Source organism: Alligator sinensis, unplaced genomic scaffold (genome assembly GCF_000455745.1).
Source record: "Alligator sinensis unplaced genomic scaffold, ASM45574v1 scaffold170_2, whole genome shotgun sequence".
In the NCBI taxonomy this organism is placed as follows: Eukaryota; Metazoa; Chordata; order Crocodylia; family Alligatoridae; genus Alligator; species Alligator sinensis.
Window position 1 is genome coordinate 478,843 of NW_005842290.1, and position 22,635 is coordinate 501,477.

At 40.8% G+C, this 22,635-nt stretch overlaps 1 protein-coding gene across 1 annotated transcript in view; it reads right to left on the reverse strand.

The window, feature by feature from the left end:
• LOC102386679 (transcription initiation factor TFIID subunit 4-like) overlaps positions 1-22,635 on the reverse strand; it is a 213,945-nt gene that overhangs the window by 142,368 nt on the left and 48,942 nt on the right. Inside the window, exons 8-9 of the mRNA XM_025209494.1 lie at positions 20,431-20,536; positions 14,963-15,077 (exon numbers count right to left, since the gene is read on the reverse strand). Of these exons, the coding sequence (XP_025065279.1) occupies positions 14,963-15,077; positions 20,431-20,536 (221 nt within the window). The remainder of the gene's footprint in view (positions 1-14,962; positions 15,078-20,430; positions 20,537-22,635) is intronic.

Here is a 22,635-nt window from a genome sequence, read left to right on the forward strand (position 1 = left end):
AGCAAGGGCAAAGAAACACCGCCTATGCTGAAGGGGTGTGATGGGCCTTAATTCCCTAGGCAGCACATTTCAGCCTGCTGAAGTCTCTCTCCTACAGAAACACTCTTCTTCATGATCAGGAAGCATTAGTGGCCTCACTGTCGAACACAGCAGCAGTGGGGTCACTTGATTTCTTTCTTAAAAAGAAATTCCAGGGGATAATATTGTACAATTAATCGGCCTTGATAGGTCTCATGCTGGGTTCAAATGATTTCCATTTCTACCTTTCATTCAGTGCATACATGAGACTGTTAGAAAGGTCACATGGGCTGCTATAAAGAAAACATGGGCAGCTGGGTAGTTACTGTGTGGACGACACCAACTTTGTTTCTACCTTATCCAAACCAGCTGGTGAAGCTCACCCTGGAGTGGTAATTGATAAATATATCTGCAGAGCTCTCTGCTCTACATATTACACCCATTGGGTATTTACATGCTCAATGAAAAGCTTTAAGAAATGTAGTTGCTAAAACTACAACTGAGAGCAAAAACAAATAAAAAATGTTTTCTAGCCAAAAAACTTCAGAAGACAGAAATCAGCACCATCCCAGAGAACTAAGCTAACTATGCTAACTGTATGAGATAAAGGCACCATTCTATCAAAACCATGTGAGCTGAATCAAAAACTGAAATGTGTGAATGTGGTGATCCTAAACACACACACATATTTAGATTAAGTGGTACAAAGAATAAGTAAAGTTAGAAAAAAAGGCTGGAGGCCAAAATCTCAAATAACTCAGGTATAGACCAAACTATCAACCTCTTTGAGTATGTGCATATATATGAATTAACTTGTACCAAGAACCAGCAAAATGAGGCTGCTGAAAAAGCAGTGTCAAATCGATGGCACCTAGCTGTAATCCCAATAACGCTCAACCCAGCTCACACAGCAGAGGAGTGCAGAAAGGTGTGGGCACAGTATTTCTGCATGTACTTTGACCTAGCCAGCATCCTCCATCAACCTATGATCATGGAAGTATCCCACAATGGCTCAGGGCACATGATGGCCTGGTGAGAGAACCCACCAGAAATGAGGGAGGCCACATGCTTTTTCTCCCTGCCTTTCCAGCCCCCCCGCCTCAACTATTACTTGTTTCATGCAGTAGTGGTTGGATCATCTCACAAAGGATTTGGCATCCACAACTGAAAAACTGTTGTCCTTCTTGAGGGATAAAGTATTTTATATTGCACCTCCACCTTTCCACTAATGGCACTACAGAGAAAGGCCTAAGGAGGTAAGCAAGTGGTACAAGAGCACCAAAAACAAAAAAACAAAACCCAAACCCCAACTTCAGTCACCACTGGAGTAAACAGTAGTGAACCATATCAGACATATTTTAAAAATGCCAAACCACAGTCTAAGAGCAGCACTGGCTTTAAAACAATCATCTATGTGAATGTTACAGGATCACAGGACTGTGTACAGCAACACACTTCCTGCCTGTGCCTGTGATGAACAAAGTAGGTATTAGCACACACACCAATGTAAATAACCAGAACAAAGACAACTCTATTTGTCAAACAGCAAACAAATATAACTGTATATAGCTTGCAAAGAGATCATAACCATAACCAATTAGTCTTATACTAACATTCAACCGTTATGTAAATAAGTACAAAGGCAAGTCATATATACAGTTGGACAAAAGAGATGCAAACTAAATCATGAACATGTTACAATTAGTACTACAGCCATATCGCAAAACCTAGCAAATACAATACTATTTATCTCTATATCAATGCTAAATTGTTTTCTCTTTACTAATTAACATGCTGATCCTTTATTCCTCATAAAGGAATAAATTCCTTGCACTGAGGTAATATACAGCTACAAAAAGCAAGAGACATTATTTTGTGTTCAATAAAAAAAATAAATGCATCTGGATCCAGTATTTTAAAAATAAATTATTGCTTCTACAGCCAGTATAAGCCACAATACAGTGCTGAAAACTTTCATTCCCTTCAGCTGCTCTATTAAGTTGCATGTATTCTAAACATGGCACTTGTATATAATATATGCTAAATTTACATCCAATCTTTTTCCCTATCAACTTCATCATAATTATGGCACTTTACATTTTTCTAAATGTAAATAAATAGTGAAAAGTATATCTGCAACAATAGACAAAACAAAAGTGGTTCAAGTGAACTAGCTGCATAATTATGAAATTATGGAACCCATTTTAAAAGCATTCATGGGTTTAGGTCATCACAAAAACCCCTAGATATAATAATTTCCTCATCTCCCTTAGCAATTATGTTATATATAATGTATATAAAGAATAAAAAATTACTACAGTACAGATAATCATTGGTGACTACAGATTTTCCAGTCTGATGGCAAAATCTCAACACTTTTTGAATATGAAGAATTGTAGCATGGAAAGGAGAGTGATTTTGGATGACATTATGAGGAAATATGACAAAAAAACCCTGCAAACATTCTCTCAATAGTTTTCTATAAAAGTCAGACTATAACTCCAGATCAGTGAGTTTTCAATAGTAATTCTGTAGAACAAAGATGCCATCCAGTGGTAGGTTAGATTGATAGTTACTATTTCCCATTCACATAAGAGCATATACTGTTTCACAACTTTAAATTCCTGCACATTACACTGTGCTAGCTCTAAGCTCATGACATGTTAGCTTATAATTCCCATTTTTGTACTACTATGTACTGGCTCTTATGGTACTGGAGGCAGTACCACAACTGCACATATTTTTTTAGTGTAAGGGAAAGCTCTCAAACTGTTTGACAGCTTGGACATCTTAACCACCAACGAGTCATTCTTCCTCCAAAATACAATCACAAAACCCACCTTCTCTCCATTTGCGTCACAGAATTATGAAACTGCTTACCTTGAATAGCAATGTAAAGACAGAAAACAATTTATTTTTAGTTGTCCCTAATCTAAGTTCAACAAATATGCAGAAATAAAAGAGCCAGCATTATGTAGCCAGCTAGTTGATGCCTGTAATTTATAATGAAGTCCTTATTCACAGTTGCATGCTATTTTTCCCTCCTAAGTTCTCAGCAGAGTTTGAACCTAGGACCTTCAAATACAAGTGTATTTGAACTCTTGCACTTGAGCTACAGAAGTAGACAGTGACAGAAGCTAACTTATTCATGAAACCTTCTTTGTTAAGGAGTTATACAATCACTTGTTAGAAATGTTAAATCTGACTGGAATCTCAGATGTGAGATTTTTCTGGCACCCAGGTAAACATGAAAATGTGAAAGGATGGATGACACTCAGGAGATCTAAGAGTTCTCTGGATTACAGTTTGAAAAGTGTGATAAAACAGTCGCAATATTTCAGGTGAAACTGTCATACCGTTTAAGTGTCAGTGGCACACCATATAGTACTTTAAAGCAATTTTGAAGTTTTAAATGTTAGTATAAAACATGCTTTGACTTATAGGAGCCTTGTACATGGGACAGGGGTTTAGTCCCCTAAACTGAAATGGTGGGTTTTTAATTGCAACAATTAAAAACCTACCATTTCAGTTTAGGGGTTTCTCTCACCGCTATGATGAGGGGCCGGATCCTTTTTTTTTTTCTTCCCCCATGCGGAGCCTGCCCGCCTCTCCCACAGCCGGGGGATGAGATGCCATCTGGCCAAGTGGCCCCTGAGCTGTGGGGGGCCCCAGTCCTTCCCTCTATGGTGATGGCACCCCCCGGAGCCTCCTGGGTGGGCTGCTGGTGCTGCTGCCATGAAGAGAAGGTCCAAGGCCCCCCACAAGCTCAGGCCCTACCAGCAGCTCACTCACCAGCCTTGGGAGGGGCAGGCAGGCTCCATGTGGGGAAAAAAAAAAAAAATTTAAAAAAGGATCAGGCCCCTCACCACATTTTCCCCCCTCCCTCCTCAGAGGAGCCTGCCCATGAGAGCTCCCACCAGGCTGTGAAGCCCCTGAGCTGAAGGGAGGGCCTGGTTCTTTCCTCCATGGCAGGGGTGCCCCCTGTGTGGGGTGCTAGCTGCATGGGTGTTGCTGCAACTCACAGCCAGCACCTGCCGGATCTCACTCTTCCCCAAGCCAGCGCAGGGAGCAGTACCCAGCAGGCTTCCAGTGCTTGGACTTGAAGAAGAGTTGGATCTGGTGGGTGCTGCCTGAGAGCTGGGGCAGCACCCGTGCAGCTAGCACCCTGCCTGGGTGGCCCTATAGGGTGCTGCTGCTGCGGAGAGAAGGACTGGGCCCTCCAGCTCAGGGGCTGCACGGCCCAGCAGCAGCTCACATAGACAGGCTCTGCTGAGGGGGGTGGGGGGGAAAAAAGCAGTAAGGAGACTGATCCTTACCCCCCCACCCCCCCTGCAGAACCTGCCCTCCTCTCCCACAACTGAGGGGCAAGCTGCTGGCAGGCCCTGAGCCCAATCCAACTGCTCCCTGAGCCTGAGCCCAGGCTAGGGCAGTACTCGTCTGTTAGCAGCCTGTCTGGGTGGCCCCAGGGGGTACTGCGGCAGCAGAAGGAAAGACCACTCAGCCCACCAGCAGCTCCTTCCCTGGACATGGAAGACACGGGCAGGCTCCGTGGGGGGGAAAAAAAAGAATAGGGCCCCTCATTGTTCTGCTTTCAGCCCACCACTCCCATGGCAGGGAGGCAAGCTGTCAAAGGCTGCAACATTATATATACCTACATTGCAAACTAAACTACATGAGGATGTGGTTCAGTTTGCAACATAGCAAACGCTTTTAAATCCTAAACTACTCCCCGCCCCCCCAAACATGTTTCATAGTTGGTAGGGTCAGAAGGGACCTGAGCAGATCATCAAGTCTGACCTCCTGCCATGGTAGGAAAGACTACTGGGGTCAAACGACTCCGGTGAGGTGTTCATCCAGCCTCCACTTAAAGACCCCCAGGGTAGGAGCCAGCACCACCGCTCTTGGCACTTTGGTTCCAGGTCCTAGCCGCCCTGACAGTGAAGTAGTGCTCTCCTGATATCTAGTCTGAATCTACCCTCTGCCAGCTTGTTACCATTATTTCTAGTCACTCCTGGTAGCGCTCGGGGGAACAGGGACTCCCCCAATGCCTGCTGGTCCCCCCTGACTAGTTTGTAAATGGCCACTAGATCCCCACTCAGCCTTCTCTTGTGGCGGCTGAACAGGTTCAGGTCCCTTAGCCTCCATCATAGGGCCTGACATGCTGACCCCGATCATGCGGGTGGCCCTCCTCTAGACCCTCTCCATGCTGTCCACATCCCTCCTGAAGTGCAGCACCCAGAACTGGATGCAGTACTCCAGCTGCGGCCTGACCAGTGTCACATAGAGGGGGAGGATCACCTCCTTGGACTGGCTTGAGATGCATCTGTGGATGCATGACCAGGCATCATAGGGCCTGACATGCTGACCCCGATCATGCGGGTGGCCCTCCTCTAGACCCTCTCCATGCTGTCCACATCCCTCCTGAAGTGCAGCACCCAGAACTGGATGCAGTACTCCAGCTGCGGCCTGACCAGTGTCACATAGAGGGGGAGGATCACCTCCTTGGACTGGCTTGAGATGCATCTGTGGATGCATGACCAGGTATGGTTGGCCTTCCTGACCGCTTCCCCACACTGTCGGCCCACGTTCATTTTGGCATCAATAATGACTCCAAGATCCTTTTCTTTCTCCACTGGCGAGAAGGGAGCCCCCCAGCCTGTAGGTATGCTGCTGGTTCTTCCTCCCCAGGTGCAGTACCCTGCACTTGTCAGTGTTGAAACACATCCTGTGTTCATCCGCCCACCCCTGTAACCTGTCCAGGTCTGACTGCAGCCTACTCCTCCCTTCTAGCATCCCTCTTCTCCCCACATCTTAGTGTCATCTGCGAATCTGAACAGGGTGCTTTTCACACACCCATCCAAGTCACTGATGAAGATGTTGAACAGTGCGGGCCTGAGGACCAAGCCCTGCGGAACCTCACTGCCCACATCCCTCCAGGTCGAATAAGACCTGTCCACCACCACACTCTGGGTGCGGCCCTCCAGCCAACTAGTGACCCATCTGACTGTGTAGGTGTCGACACCACAGTCCCCTAGTTTTGTAATGAGAATGGGGTGAGAGACCGTGTTGAAGGCCTTCCTAAAGTCCAGAAAGACTATGTCCACTGCTACACCTGCATCTAAGGATTTTGTGACCTGGTCATAGAAGGCCACCAGGTTGGTCTGACAGGCCCTGCCTCTAATGAACCTGTGTTGGTTGCCCCTAAGATTAATCTCCCCTGCTGGCTCCTCATGGACATGCGCCAGAATAACTCTCAAAAAGCTTACCCAGGACCGAGGTAAGACTGACTGGCCTATAGTTTCCTGGGTCCTCCTTCCTCCCTTTTTTGAAAATGGGAACCACATTGGTCCTTTTCCAATCCTCTGGCACCTCGCCAGAGCACCATGCATGCATGTAAAGCTGTGCCAGGGGTCCTGCAATGACCTCTGCTAATTCCCTCAGCACTCTGGGGTGGAGATCGTCAGGACCTGCTGATTTAAATACACCCAGTCCCTCCAGAAGTTCTCTGACTAGGTCCTCACTGACCCTAGGCCTGGGTGCACCTCCCCTGGGACCTAACGGTGTCCCGGGGGGGGGCGGGGGTGACCCAGTCCCTGCTCAGAAAAAGGGAGGCAAAGAAATTGTTAAATGTGTGTACAGCATGATGCAATTAAACTGCAAAAACGGCCAATTTTCATCATGTGTACAAGCATCCATAAAGTTTTAACTTCAAATTTTCCTTCAAGTACTTCTTTTCAAGCTAATCTTTCTGTTACGGAGTTTTAATTTAAATTAAAGTGTTTGCTAGATCTTATTAACAAATATGAGTGCACACAATAATGGAAGTTACTACACATACATACAACTGCTGGGGAGATACCAGAATACACTGCATATTATCTTCTACCTTGCAGGATCCATGGAAAAGCTGACAATCTGGAAATTAAGATCTACAGCCTGAAAATAAGTTTTAAGGTAGGTGCAATCTTGACACTAAAATCTTGACAGTGTCCATTTAATAACCAGAAATGGACATGGTGTTTTGTACATCACAGTGGAATGCTGAAACCTCCCAGATCTATGACATGCCTCAGCTCCTTTACTATACCAATATGCTCCCATGTCACCCAAATTGAATGTCTTAGAACAGACATTACATTTTTATATATTTTATATACAAAAATTAAATTAAACAGATGACAGAAGTTTAATTTTTGTTATTTTTCTCTCCACACAATTTTTTTAATATATAACAGCTTTACTGCAGTTTTGGCTGTTCTAGCTTTTTTTTTTTTTTTTAAACAGAAAAATCCAGAATTTGTTTTCAGTCCTTTCACATGATCACCCAAGATTAGTTCAAGCAAGCTACAGCTAACTTTGTCATCCTCATCTTAAAAGGTTTATGCGCATGAATCAGCACAAGAAAGTTACTGAAATTAAAATAAGAATTCTGGAAGAATCTTCCTCCCTTTCAATGCAGGGTCCCCAAGCAGTTTCTCCCATTACTTTGACCGCATCAGGACTGTATGAATGGGTTCTGGGGGACAATGTACACCTGCCTCTGAAAAAAACCCATCTGAACACTAATGGTCTTTTGCAAAAGGTAAGAGCATCTGGAGAAGTGCTATATTTATTTATCCTTCTTCAAACACACACAACAAAACAAAACAAATCTATGCCAACAGTGTTCCCTACAGCCAGTCACAATACTTTCTTTATTTTAAATTTGGCAGGTCTGTCTTCTATAATGAATGACATCAGCCAGGTGATGGTTTTTTGTCAGATTTCACTTGGGGCTGGATCACTGTATTCTACCCCCTCATCTCCCTGTTTCAGTGTCTCAACAGTCCTATATTTATACCATTAAATACATGTGGGATGGAGGAGAATCTAAGCAAATCCAAAAACATAGTTGAGAGCTAAAATCTGAAACCAGCAAACAATTCTGTACAGCCCAGAAAGCTGTAAAGAAATGGATACTATTTTATATTGCCTCTGAAAAAAATAAAAAATGGGTCAAAATGGTCAAAAAACCTGAAGTACGAGTTACAATGTGCCATAAAAATCACATTTTTTAATTATACAATAAATGTTAAATTGACTAAACTTAAGATGTATGTTCAATTACTGCTTTTTTAAATAAACTCACACTACTAACAAGTAAATATTACTTTGTCATTTGCATAACAATCAGATTAATTTGGGTTTTCAAGATTAAACACTGACTATTTAATTTATAAAGAAAAAGAATGCTTAGAACAGGGATAGGCAATCCCTGGCACGCATGCCAGTGTGGCACATAAAAGCATTTAGCTTGGCATTTGCACCTTGGGGTGGACAACAGGGAAGTGGCAGGGGCTGCACTGCCACACCAAGGATTGGGCCCCTTGCAGCTCCCCTGCCACCTGCTCCTAGCACACCAACATTTTGTACGTCCAGATTGCAGGTGTTTTTGGCGCACTGCCCAAAAAACATTGCCAACCCCTGGCTGAAAATTTGTTTCAACTAGATTGGATTATTTTGGATAACGCTAACCAAAGTTCTTTAAATTCTCAATCAAAACAACAATAATCCTCAGAGTAATCTTGACCAGGATTCCTGGAAATCGTGCAACACCACTAGCCTTTTTAGACTTGAACACAGAACTACCAAAGTTAACCAAAAGTTGAGAACAGAAACTAAAATAGTTTGGGTAAAAATCATCAACAATGAGACTTTATTACTCTTCGGAGCATCCTATTCTTCAGGTACTCTGTTTGTAGTCGATGGAACTTTTGGATTAAAATACCCATTTTAAGTAAATTTAGATTTAATTATTTTATACAAAGGAAAATGCAACATGTTAAAAAGCCTGCAATGGCAAATGGTGTTATTAGGAATACATTCAAAGAAGAAACCAGTAGGTAAACTCTCTTCCATGACTTTTAATTGCAGAAATTTCAGGGGACCAGAATTTGGAAAAATTTGCTTAGATAAGGAGCATAAACTAATAAGGGATAACTAGATGAATTTTACAATCTATCCCACAGCAAGAATCATAATGTGCTATCCACAGAATGCTCCAGAACAAAAGTTTTGTTTGGTCACAAACCTCTCACTTGGTGTTCTCCAAATCTGCCAATGAATATGCTCTTCAATGTCATATCAAAATCTATGCCCTATGCTCATACCAAAAAACAAAACCAAAAACCACAGCCCTAAACACACTGCTAAGGGAAAAAAATGCCCTTTTGAATGAGTGAGGCTGGGGCTAGGGAAGGGGCGGAGGGAGGGGCACAGCGCAGCTCAGTGCTGCAGGCAGGTGGCATCGGCCACTCCCAGGGCTGCAGCAGGAAGCTTCTACGTACACCCTGGGAGGGCTTGAGGATGTGGTGGGCTGCACCAGGCTCTTCCCAGAGGACACCTGCCCCTGGATCTGCACACCTGACGAGAGCAGGCTGCCAGCTGTCCTGAGCACCGGGAGGAGCCCAGTGTTGCTGCTGGCCCCAGTCTGCAGAAGCAGCCTGTTCTCTTCTGGCGCACATATCTGGGGGCACACGCCCCCTGGGAAGAGCCCGGGGCAGCCCCCTAGCCCGCAGCCCCCCAGGGTGAGAGTAGTAGCAAGAGTTGCACCAACTTACAGTTCCCTGGTGCAGCAAGGTTGGGTCATCTAGTCCAACCTCCTGCTGAGAGCATGACCACCCCCAGCTATATCATCCCAGCCAAGGCTTTGTCTAGCCTGGCCTTAAAAACCTCCAAGCATGGGAATTCTATAACCCCTGTGGGTAGCCTGTTCCAGTGTTTTACTGCCCTCCTAGTGAGTAAGTTTTTCTTAATATCCAACCTAAACTTCCCATGTAGCAACCTGAGACCATTGCTCCTTGTTCTGTCATCTGCCACCGCTGAGAACAGTCCAGGCTCCATCTTCTTTGGAAACACCCTTCAGGAAGTTGAAGGCTGCTATTAAATCCCCTCAGTCTTCTCTTCTTCACACTAAATAAGCCCAGTTTCCTCAGCATCTCCTCATAAGTCATGCCTCCAGCCTCCCAACCATTTTCGTTGTCCTCTGCTAGACTCTCTCCAATTTGTCTACATCCTTTCTATCATGACTGGACACAGTACACCAGATGTGGCCTCATCAGTGCCAAAAAGAGGGGAAGAATCAATTCCCCATATCTGTTGGCAACCCTCCTACTAATGCAGCCCAGTATGCCATTAGCATTTTTCACAACAAGAGCACACTGTTGGTTCATACGCAACTTATTGTCCACTGTAACCCCCAGCTCGTTTTCTACAGAGCTGCTGCTTAGCCAGTCAGTACCAGTGCCTACTACTGTTCCGTCCTAAGTGCAGGACTTTGCACTTGCCCTTACTGAACCTCATCAGATTTCATTTAGTCCAATTCTCCAATTTGTTGACATCTCTGAATCCTAGCCTACCCTCCAGCATCTCCATGACTCTCTCCCAGCTTGATGCTATCCATAAACTTTCTGAGGATGCACTCCATCCCATCTTCCAGGTCAAGATATTGAAAAAAATGGCCCCAGGATCCACCCCTGGGGGATTCCACTTTACACTGGCTGACAACTAGACACCAACGCATTGACTCCTACTCTCTTAAGCCCAATGATCCAGACAGTTTTCTATCCACCTTACAGTCCATTCATCCAACCTGTACTTCCGTAGCTTGTTTGTGAGAATATTGTAGCAGACCATATAAAAAACCTTGGAAAAGTCAAGGTATATTAAGTCCACTGCTCTCCCCACATCCACAGACATACTCATCTCATCACAGAAGGCAATCAGGTGGGTCAGGTATGACTTGCCCTTGGTATATCCATGCTGACTGATCTTAATCACCTTCTCTTCCAAGTGCTTAGAAATGGATTCCTTGAGGATCTGTTCCATGGTTTTTCCATGGACTGAGGTAAGGCTGACCAGTCTGTAGTTTCCTGGATCCTCCTTCTTCCCTTTCTGAAAGATGGGCACTATATTTTCCCTCTTCCAATCATCCAGGACCTCTCCTGTTCACCAAGAGTTTTCAAAGATGGCGGCCAGTAACTTCTGTAATCACATCAGCCAACTCCTTCAACACCATCGGCTAAATCCAGTCTGGCCCCATGAACCTGTATATATCCAGCTTTTCTAAATAGTCCCTAACCTTTTCTTTGGCTACAGTTAGCTGCTCACCTCCTCCCTGAACTGTGCTGCCAAGTGCAGTAGTCTGGGAGCTGACCTTGCCAGTGAAGACTGAAATGCAAAAAGCATTAAGTACTTAGCCTTTTCCACATTATCTGTTACTAAGTTGCCTCCTCCATTTAGTAAGGGAAGTGATTCTTCCCCTCTTTCAGCATTGGTGAGGCCAAACCTGGAGTACTGTTCCCTGTTTGGGCCTCCCACTACAGAAAGGATGTGGACAAATAGGAAAGAACCCAGCGGAGGACAATGAAAATGGTTAGGCAGCTGGAGACATGACTTCTAAAGATAGGCTGAGGAAACTGGGCTTATTTAGTCTGGAGAAGAGGAGACTGAGAGGGGATTTAATAGCAGCCTTCAACTCCCTGAAGGGTGGTTCCAAAGAGGATGGAGCCTGGACTGTTCTCAGTGGTGGCAGATGACAGAACAAGGAGCAATGGTCTCAGGTTGTAACAAGGGAAGTTCAGTTTGGATATTAGGAAAAACTCTCTCACTAGGAGGGCAGTAAAACACTGGAAAAGGTTACCCACAGGGGTTGTGCAATTTCTATGCTTGGAGGTTTTTAAAGCCAGGCTAGACAAAGCCTTGGCTGGGATGATATAGTTGGGGATGGTCCTGCTTTCAACAGGAGGTTGGACTAGATGACCCCACCCTTAATTTTCTATGATTCATAGAATCATAGAAAATCATAGAAAATTATGTTTGAAAGGGACCTCAGGAGGTCATCTAGTCCAGCCCTCATTCTATTAGCTGTGCCAAGTTGGGCAGGGAGGTGGCAAGAAAGAGTGGAGAGTGTAATACAGAAATTATTGCTGAATTCCCATCCTGCCTAATACAGGTAATTCCTACACAATATACTCTGTTTTGTTAGGTTTAATATTGTTCAGAAGTATTTCTTCAAAACACAAACACCACAAAGCCATTAAATCAATGTTTAAGTACACGTGTCCAGCATCCATTATGATACCAAAGCACAAAACACACTAATATCCTCTCTTATACACCTAATTTCAATTCAACAATGCTACACACACAAAAGTGGTCACTTGTATTTTCAGAAAATTAACTCTCTAGTGCTGTGAATTTAGAGAAGTTATACTATGTTATTGCTACCCTTATAAAAAAATCCTCATAAAAAAATTAAGCCATGTTTAATATGAATATGAACAAAATCTAAATTACAGTTACCACTGGACCACCATGATATTTATCTAAGTTAGCCATTTATCTTCTGCACTTTTAACTCCATGCATCATGTTCTATGTGTGGTATACTACACTGTCACAGCTGTAAGTCTTCTAGTAGATTAGATCAACAAGGTGAGGTCCACAGTGGAGGCTTCTACTCATCTCTCTTTCCTGGTTACAGAAAGCTTTGTTTGAGATGTATTACTATATTATTTACATTATGGTTTTATAATGTATGGAATGGAGCACCAACTGTAGAATTAGTAAAAATGTTAACAAGTTCTACATTATTATTTTCTTCTCTAAGCATCATTAAAATTACCTGTCAGCATTAATGGAGTACTTGCATCCTCTTCCCTGACAAATTTTAGCCAGAATGAGATTTTATCCCAAGATAAGATGACACACGGGGTTTCAGAGGGATTTGAGTTTTATTTTGGCGAAACTACAGGATGGAAAACAGCTTGCAAGAGAATACCAGCTTCAATCTTAACTACAGAACAGCTACCATCACTTCAAAATAAGCTATGAACCAAAGTAGCATTTTTATAACATAGTAATTATAGATAATACTGTGAAATCATCAGTTTCTACATCCCTCTCATGTGTAAATCTTTCATTCATTTCAGTATTTTTTCATTTGGAAAATAAAACAGGTCTGTAAGATATCCCAGACTTAGAAATAACATGATTAGAAGAAACTGGAAAAATAAAAGTTCAGTTTTCCATTACTGACCAAGACATTACCCATAAGAGTGAAAAACTAAACTAAGTTATTTTAAAGAAAGTAGAGTATGAAATAATGAAACAAATATGCAATAATAAAGCACTAAGGGCAAAATAAATTTATACATAACACAACTATTTTTCAAAATTCTTGCTTTGCTTTAGATGCCAGTTTGCCTTCTGGCTACAAACACATTCTTCACACACGCTGGGAATGTTGAGGAAAACTAGTCAGCATTCAGAGGATTAATACAGATTTCCAGCTCTCTGCCTTGAGGCTTAATAGTCAGACATCTATTTGTCCTCAGGAAAGGTTAGGGGTTGAAATGCAAATATGCAAACAACTGAATTCTTTGTTAAGATATCAAGGAAAAAAAACTTGATCTCTACTGCTGTTTAATAAATCTTTGCAATTTTATGGACTTATTTAAATGCAGCATTGTGTCTTAGTATTTTGAAGGAGAAAACAATGCAAGGAAACAAACACATTCATTCCGACTAAAATTTGTTCTCTAGAGGAAAAATGACATACACCCTTGACAGCTTATTTACCAAACTCACTAAAGATTTATTGATTTATCAATCAGTGCCTTGAGCATTTGCTTCTCCCCAAGGGAAAATTAACAATTCCAACTAACCTAATATATTCTATGTATAAACTAAGTGAATGCAAGAATCAATCCTGGCACAGTTTACAACACCCAGTAAAAAAAAATGCTGTCCCTTTTGGTGTATGTAAAATTGAAAGCTATACTAACGAAGAATAAGTGCCATGTTACTTACTAACATAAAAAATACTTATTAAGACAGTACAATTGAACACAACAGACATTTTAAATCATTTAAATACTCAGTGGGAGGCAAAAGCATTGGAAAATAAAAAATTGAATGATTTTACTTCTAGATTAATACTAAGTACTACCACTATTAGTTGCAATGCTGACATGCCTCAGAGCAGAGATATTTCACAGGGTCTACAAATTCTCTAACTCTACCTGCAAAGGTCTAAGCCTGTCAATTAATTACTGGTTTGATGAGGTCAGGTCAACATAAGAATCCTAAAGGAAGAATCTGAAAGTCTAAAAATACTGTCTTATTTTAGCAAGTAAACAAAAAGGAAAGGAAAATATTAAAAAAAAACCCCTCAAAATATACTTATATCTGTAAAACTAATCTAAAAGGTAAGTAGGGGGAAGGAAAATGCAGTAAATTCAACATCAGTTTTCTAGTGCAACACCCAAAATATATAAACATAAATAATGTTAATAATTAAGTACGAAAGGATTGAACTAACACAGCTGCTTAATCACCCAGGCTACTGGCTTGAACCAGTGAATCTCCTGACCGCTATGGGAACCCAAAGAATGCCCTAAATTGTGCTGCACAAACAACTCACATCAACAGTAGATAAGGCAATGAAGTTTTTTTTTCTCATTATAAACATCAGAATGTCCCTTAGGCTTATGAGAGGATACCTGCAGCTGAGCTGCACAAGCCTATCTACATACAGTATGCCCTGTTGTCACAATTAGGATCTTCTCAGCAAGGTACATTTCATATGGAAGTCAAAATCTGATCCACAAAAATAGCTGTATTTTACATTTAGGAAGTCCTCATCTATGTAACTCCATTTATGAAAAAATTAATAGCTACAAAAGTGATCTGGAAGACTTACTATACATTCAACACCCTGCTTTTAAGAAAAGATCTTCCAGATATGTTTCCTATTAAAAAAAATAGAACTAAATAAGTAGCTGTCATCCAATCAAAGTACATGGATAATCTAGGAATTATTGTAAAATACTGCCCTCTGGTGTTAAGCCTATTCTAAGGTTTTTTTTGTTTTGTTTTTTTTGTGGGGTTTGTTTTTTTTTTACCTGAAAGAACCACCTCCAGGGTCATTCAGCTTGTTTTTCTGATTTGCAGACACCTGAACACCAACGCCCCCAGGACTTTTGTTGGCTTGTATTGTTGGTGCCTTCCCTACTGTGCCTGAAAAACACCAAGCAATGTTATTATGAGCTGTCTCAGACAATTTACATCAAAGAACCTTCTGTCCAGGAACTAAATTTAACTGTCTGTAAATTGCAAACAAAAGCAAGTTGTTATTTTTACGGATTCCTTTGCTGAAGAAAGAGAAAACAATTTAAATTTTAAAGATGCATATTGACAGTGATGTATTAATTTTTCACTGATGAAAAAACCTGAAGACTCTTAACACTGCAAACCATTGGCCATAGCTGGTTATAATACACATAATGGCTATAAATGTGTTTGCAACTGCTGGTAAACTGCTCTTCTACATTATCTGTACAAAACAAACAATCAGGACCTGTAAGTGGTACTTCCTAGGAGTTTTGGTACAAGTCACATTTAAAGATATGCTAAAGACTACAGTAATATTTATTATGTTTTAAAAGGGGAAAAAAAAATTCCTATACACTGGCTCGTCATTGTTATGGATACCCCACACATTTTCAGAATTAAATATATGAGTTTTATTTGCTGTTTCATTACTACTTTTACCCTGTACATAATCAAAAATATGTAGCTATAAAATATAAAATAGCAACATCCTCTTAAAAATCTAAACCTATTTTCTCATTTTAATAATATTTTGTAAGCAGTTAAGTTCTTTGAAACAGTCTTATAAGTACATAATTACATAAATCAACCCTGTGATTTTTCCTAATGGGCCTAAGGCCTTTGTAAGTCAATAATAACTGGACATTTAACTCCCATTGGCTCCCACAAAAATCCTAAACAAAACTCACTGCAAGCTTCTGCTACTAACTTGCAGTAAAAAATTACCATAAATCAACATATCTAGATGACCAGTTTCAGGAAACATCATACCAGTCCTCGGATGAAAAAGATTTGACCAAGTGAAACTTCAGTTGACTGCTTTGTATATTTTACTAGAATATCGGTTTTGGCTGTATTTGGTCTGATTCACTTATCCTTGAACAGTTCAAACCAATTTTTGGCATACGAATGATACTGAAAAAGGAGGTCTTCTGTGATGTTAAGTTCTACCTTCTTGTGTACATTTCTCAATATAATGAAAGTTATGTGTAAAGACCCTGAGGCACTTAAAATAGCATCTGACAGTCCTCTTTGCAGTTGTGTTAGGATTAAATTGTCCTCAGGCAGACATTTTCACAAACCTTTGTGGCTCTGTATTACTTTTTCATGAACCCTAAAAAACTAATGTATAATTAGGTCAACTAATATATTCTTTAATAATATTTAGTACCTAGAACAAAGAGGTTTGCCTTCACTGAGCAGATAATTTTTTTTCATTCTAAGCCTTGTTCAACTTCATCCAGAGCTCTCGAACCAAAATCCATTTGCCATCCTTGTTCAATGCTGAGTCTGCTCTGTATTACAGAAACTGCAGCATGACCCACGGTCATGGAAAATCTAAAAGTAAGTTTTAGGAATTCAGGCTGTGGGAAATTAATACATTTTAGATTCAATATGTTCAAGATTCTTATGCAAAGGCCATCAGTCCTTAGGCTCATCAGTTCAATTTAGGATGAACTAATTCAAAAGAATTTTTGTTGAATTACTTGGAAACAGGATGATTAATACAACAGGAGAAAAAACAACAACAAAGTTCACAATGTATCAGGATCCTTTCAGGATACACAAAGGATATTAATAATAAAAGCAGTTGTAATGGCTCTGGCAAAATGTAATAAACTTCAGTGAATAAGTCTAAAATAGAATTATGAAATAATACTAATCTGTCTCTAGAATTAATTACCATCTATACTTTGTTTTTCTATGGATGGTTGACTTTGATGCATGATTATACAGAAAGTACAATACAGTCGCAAATCTTTTAATTTCTGGAAATCCATGTCACGTCTAAACTATGAATAAAAGCAAGTGGAATTTAATGCACCACCCCATAAATATTACTGTGCTTAAATGGACTGACAGACTAATTAAATATATGGTTCTAAACCTGCGATGGAGTACCTTTCTGATTTAGATGGCCACTGTAGATATTTAAATAATAGTTTCCTCAATTACATACTTTGTTATTGCAGGGCCTAAAGCAATGATACAAAACCTTGAAAACCAGACTTGTTTTATGAGGCAGCACAACACAATTTACAATTATTTCTATAAATTAAGATCAACTGTGAGTCTGGATATCTCATTGGATTGGTAATGATATACAGAGTCTATCATCATTAGGTCTTAGATGTAAATGTAGGAAGCACAGACTGGAGAGATTAATTTAGGAGTCACTAGGTCTCCAGTTCTACTCCTAGCTCTGTAAATTATTTGATGTTTTTGTGGCTTTTGGCAAATTCCTTTACCGGTCTCATTTCATTTCCCCATTTAAAAGGCCTTAGTTTTTATATTGGTACAGTCCGCTTTGAAAAGGGGTGTGAATTTTCACAGAAATAGTTATACTGGTACAGGTGATGGTATGGGGTGGGTGTGGCTATACCACGGGCAGGCAATTATTTCAGCTGCATGGCCACTTAATGAGTTTTGGGGACCTGTCAAGGGCCACATGCATATCTGTCTCTCTCTCTCTTCCTTGACTGCCTCTGTCTGTCTCTGTTCCTCTGTGTCCCTGTCTGTCTCACTTTGTCTGTCTCTCCAACTCCTTCCCTCCCTTCAGAACCCAGCCAGAACTGTACTTCACCAAGATCCCTGATGCTCAGCTGTGGACCCAGGCAGGAGCTGCTGCTGTGCTGGTTGGGCGGCAGCATCAGCTACAGCCAGGTTCTGTAGGGAAGGGGAAGGAGGGGAAATGGGAGGCAGAGAAAGACAGAGAGATGAGAAGAGACAGAGAGAGATGCTGCTGCTCTCCTGGTCCAGCAGCAGCTCCTGCCTGTGTCTGCAGCTGATGCCGCTGTCAGGTTCTAGGTCAGGGCTCTGGGCAGAAGCTTCCACCATACCAAGAGCGCAACAAGTCAGCTATGGACGCTGGTGGCAGGTTCTGCATCCAGGCTCCTCAGCCTGTCCGCTGATGCCACCACCACTGCAGCGGAAGCCCCGCCTGGGTCCACAGTTGATGCCTGAAGTTATTGGGCTTAAGCAGTGTCCCCACTCCCCCAACACCACACAGTGGCCAGAGCCACTGGCTGCCCATAGGCCAGATCCATTGAGTTGGCAGCTCTCTGCCCACAGGCTGGATTGAATCTGTTGGCAGGCCAGATCTGGCCCACAGGTTGTATATTGCCGACCCCTGATCTATACAGTATAACCACCGATGACACCTGGCTTATACCAAAAAGTTCTACTGATTTAATTGTGATGGTATATTAAAAGCAGTACAACTCCTTTACATGGGTATTCCAGGATATAGATACTTTATCCCAATACATTTACTCATGAGAGGGAAGCAAAATAAATTACACTGCAAAGTGCAGCTTGTGTGTTTCCAGTTTACAGCACATATCAGTATAACTATATTAGCAAAAAAGTCACATTCCTATGTGACAGTTATGTCAGTATAACTTTCAAGTGCACTTAAAGCAGTAATGTAATGTAAACAATGGGATAAAACAATGCTCACACTGTGGTGCTATGAGATATGGAAATGCTTGTAAAAGCTTTATAAAGCTTTATATAAATGCTCAGAATTATTTTTTATACCAGATTGTCAATTAAATTGTTACCAGATGATGTCCAAACAATTAATCAAGCATGAAATAAATTTGTTCTTTTAAGCCAATGTCTAACAGAAAGACGTCTACTTCATGCAAGTAAAAATCAAAATTAGCCCTAGTGTTGGCAAAAAAAGACCAAATAATGTCTGGGTATGGAAACTTAATTAACTCTTGCATTGATGCACCCTGCTTAGGATGCAGAGTATGAGAGCTCACTCAGCCATGACCTATTAGAGATTTTTCTGTTAATCAGTGTAAGATTACTATTAACTCCTGTCCCGAAAAATAAACTCACTTCAACACTGAGTGGTAGCAAGAAATCCTTGGAGTGAAATGACAGTTCATTTTCCAGGCCCATTGACCCTTTTGCCTCTATGAAGAGAATGGCAAGTTAAGTATTAAGTTGTGCTGGATTGTGATGGCAACAAATACTCACCTCAGAAACTTATGGGGAATAGAAAAGTGCACACAATTTATCGTATTTACTTACAGACCAGCCACACCTTTCCCTAAATGTCAATCTTCCAAAACTGGGAGGTTTGTTATAAGCAAAAATGTTGATTTCCATGGCAGAAAGCTTCTTAGCCAAAAGCTGCTGCCATTTTGGCAGTGGCTATTATAGGGTTAAACCCAAAGTTTTGATGTTGCAACTAGAGGATGAGTGATGCTGGCAAAGGAATGTTCAGCTCTGGTGAGCCTGGGCTGTGGCAGATAAGATTGAAGAAAAAAAAAATTTCTCCAGATGCTGCCTTCCCGAAACAAGGTACATCTCATTTGGGGGAGGGGAAGGGAGGTGAAGGTATGTAAGTAAATACGGTATGCCAGGCTGACAATAAAGATTTCTGGATGATCCCAGTCTACCCTGAATTTGGACTGGAGACCTAAAATCGACAAGCTCTGTATCTCATTACTAATCCATAATTATTTAACTGCCCATGCATCCTGACAGGTATTAACAAGACTGTGATCAGAAAGGTTAAGGACAGCAAGTAGTTAAAGACAGAATTAACAAATACGCATAATGATAAGGAACCAGGAGGGCTCCAAAATTTCTCTTAAGGCAACAGATGGAATCAGCCACCCAATTCATTTATTTTTGCACAACTACATAGTAGAACTGTGTTCAATACCTAGCCTCTTGCTCCTGAAACTGATAGTGGCAAGGTATGCTGCAGCCCTCTAGATCACAAAAGAGTAACTGGTGGCAGATAAAAGGTATGTAGTTCAGAAGTTTCTCAAGGGAGTCCTACAGTTGGACTCTCTCTGCAGTTAGAAAGATAGTGGCTATAATATGTGGCCTCCAGGGTGAGAGTTAAAGCAGGAGGATTAAACTGAAGCACTCTCAGGGCTGCACCAGAAAAATGAAGAAATTCTCTCTTACCCCAAGGGAAAAAAATCTTAAAATGAAACAATAAGAGCCATATCCCTGACTTCAACAGGAACTTTGCATGAGAAACTGCCGGCTAAAGACCGATCACTTGAAGATTTTGTCCTAAATTATATTTACAAAACAATTAACGATATTGGTCTTAAAAATATGTTGACATTACATAGTGAAAACATGCATACTCGGCCAGTAAGGTATAAAATCATGTCAAGCCTGCCAATGTCAACACTGTAAGTTTTCCCGTGCTACTAATTTGTAATAAAATTACAATGAAATTCATACAAATGTAACAATCTCACTAAAACAGTTAAACCCATACCTTGTGGTCTAATGGGCTGAGTTATTACCACTGGCATCCTAATCTGGGTAGTCTGGCAGGCAGGGTTTCGTTTCACAGTTTGAGCAGATGTTGACTGGATAATCTGCTATTATTAAAAAAAAGTATACTTATATTATACTCTTTATACACAAACACACACAACGTAAATATATTTACATGTGTAATTACTATAAACATATGGGTCTCTAAAGCACAACCAGCTAGTGACAAAAGTCATATTTATGTAACGTATGTTGGTTGTGTGTGTGTGTATAGATATGTATCTATATATACACATAGTTGCTGGTATGCTCTTGAAAAAAGGATAAATATTATGCGACAGAAAAGTCATGCTTCACAACCTTCATCCAAAAATATCCTGTATTTTACAGGGGTGAGATAAAAAAATAAAGTTTTGTGCTTTTAAACAACTTATGAGGAATGAAGAAAGCATTTTTATATAGGAAACCGTCATGCTGGTCACTAATTTTAGTTGTGCTCATCTGTAGCCCCCAAAGCTTTCAATTTTACTACTTTTATTATCACGCTTAAGTGATATATGACTAAAAATTATATTCCAAGTGGGACAGAGTCAGATTTTCAAAAATGGGTACCAGATGGACTTTTTGTGGTGACCATGTCAGATTTTAACTCATATTTACTTTAAAGTGTTAATCCAGAATTTTTATTACTTCAACTAATATTAGGCCAAATCCTAAGGCTCTTATCCAAATGAAGTCAAAACTGTATAGAAGCCTTATTATTTGACCCCTTCTATATAAAATTGGAAAGAGCAAATATTCAAAACTGAAGTCTAAGTGACAGTGAAACACATGTTCATGAAATCCAGAGTGGAATAGGCACAGATATAAGAACAAGAGATTCAGAAAGAAAGTCCTCTGCAGAGCTAGAGGTAATCCATAAATAAATTTAAGAAACCACTGGCAAATATTTGGGATATAAGCCTATATACACCAAATTCAGAGTGCTGAGGACATCACAACCCACATAACCTTCACAGTTATGACTATCATTACCATCTTTGTGTGTGACTGTGAATTCAGTCTACTTTTTGCACCCCCTCATTCACACGCACGCACATGTGCGCGCGCACACACGCACACACACCCCTTTAATCGTTTCCAGCAAGAAGACAATTTACTGCAATTCAGACTGAAACCTAATGTATGTTACAAAGAGTAAACAGGAAATAATACATCTGTACTTGGTCTGTACTCAAAAAACATGTCGTGCAGTTAAGGAATAAAGGGATTAGAGGGAAAGCCCCAATTTCAAGGAGAATTTTGTAGGCTTATAAATTAAAAGGACTAGAAAAATATTTTCAAATGAGAATTGAAAGTAAATGAAGTAGGGAAACAGAGCTTTGCAGCAGCAACTGTACAGAAGGTATTTGTATCATAAACAGTGAGATCATATGAAAGCAAAGGAGGTTAGCATTAACTGAAGAAGGGGAGAATGAAGAGAACAACATGAAACGGTGGTTGTGATACAGGCTGGGCCATAAAGTTTTGAAAGCTAGAAGGACAATTCTGAAGTAGATCTTTAAATTTATGAGGCTAATGAAGGAATCTGAGGATATACATAATGTAGTCACAACTTTTTGAACGTAAGAAAAGATTTAGTAGCAACATGTTATTTATATGTGCCCAAAATAAGACAGCTGGGAGGCCATTTCATTCTGAGAGGAAACAAGATAAGCATGGATGCGGAACCATCATAACTGCATACACAAGCAATGTTACAAAGATGATGAGAGAGAGTCTTGCAGAAACAGGAGAAGTGGGAGGTAGAATAAGAAAGTTCCAGGAAAAAAATGCAACCACAGTGAAGGAGAAAAGGATGAACTGCATCAAGAAGGGAGACAGAGCAGCTAGACGTATTTGAGAATGCTCTTCTTGGCCAAACACAATGCTTCTAACACTTAAAGCAAGTAAATGAATCAGGCCATCAGTTGTCTTGGTTGAGAGAGGCAATGAGTAAATAGGGAAGAGTCATGAAAAGGCACTGGGACAAAGTAGCAAGCTCAAAAACAGAAAAATGAGATAATGTAGGGAAAATATTTGAAAGATACTGAAAAGAAAAAAAGCAATGAAAAGTGAACAGGACTGTATCTTGATGCACAGGAAAAATCATTAGATGTAGAACAAGTGTATTTTTAAAGGCTAGAAAGATGTTAGAAAGAAG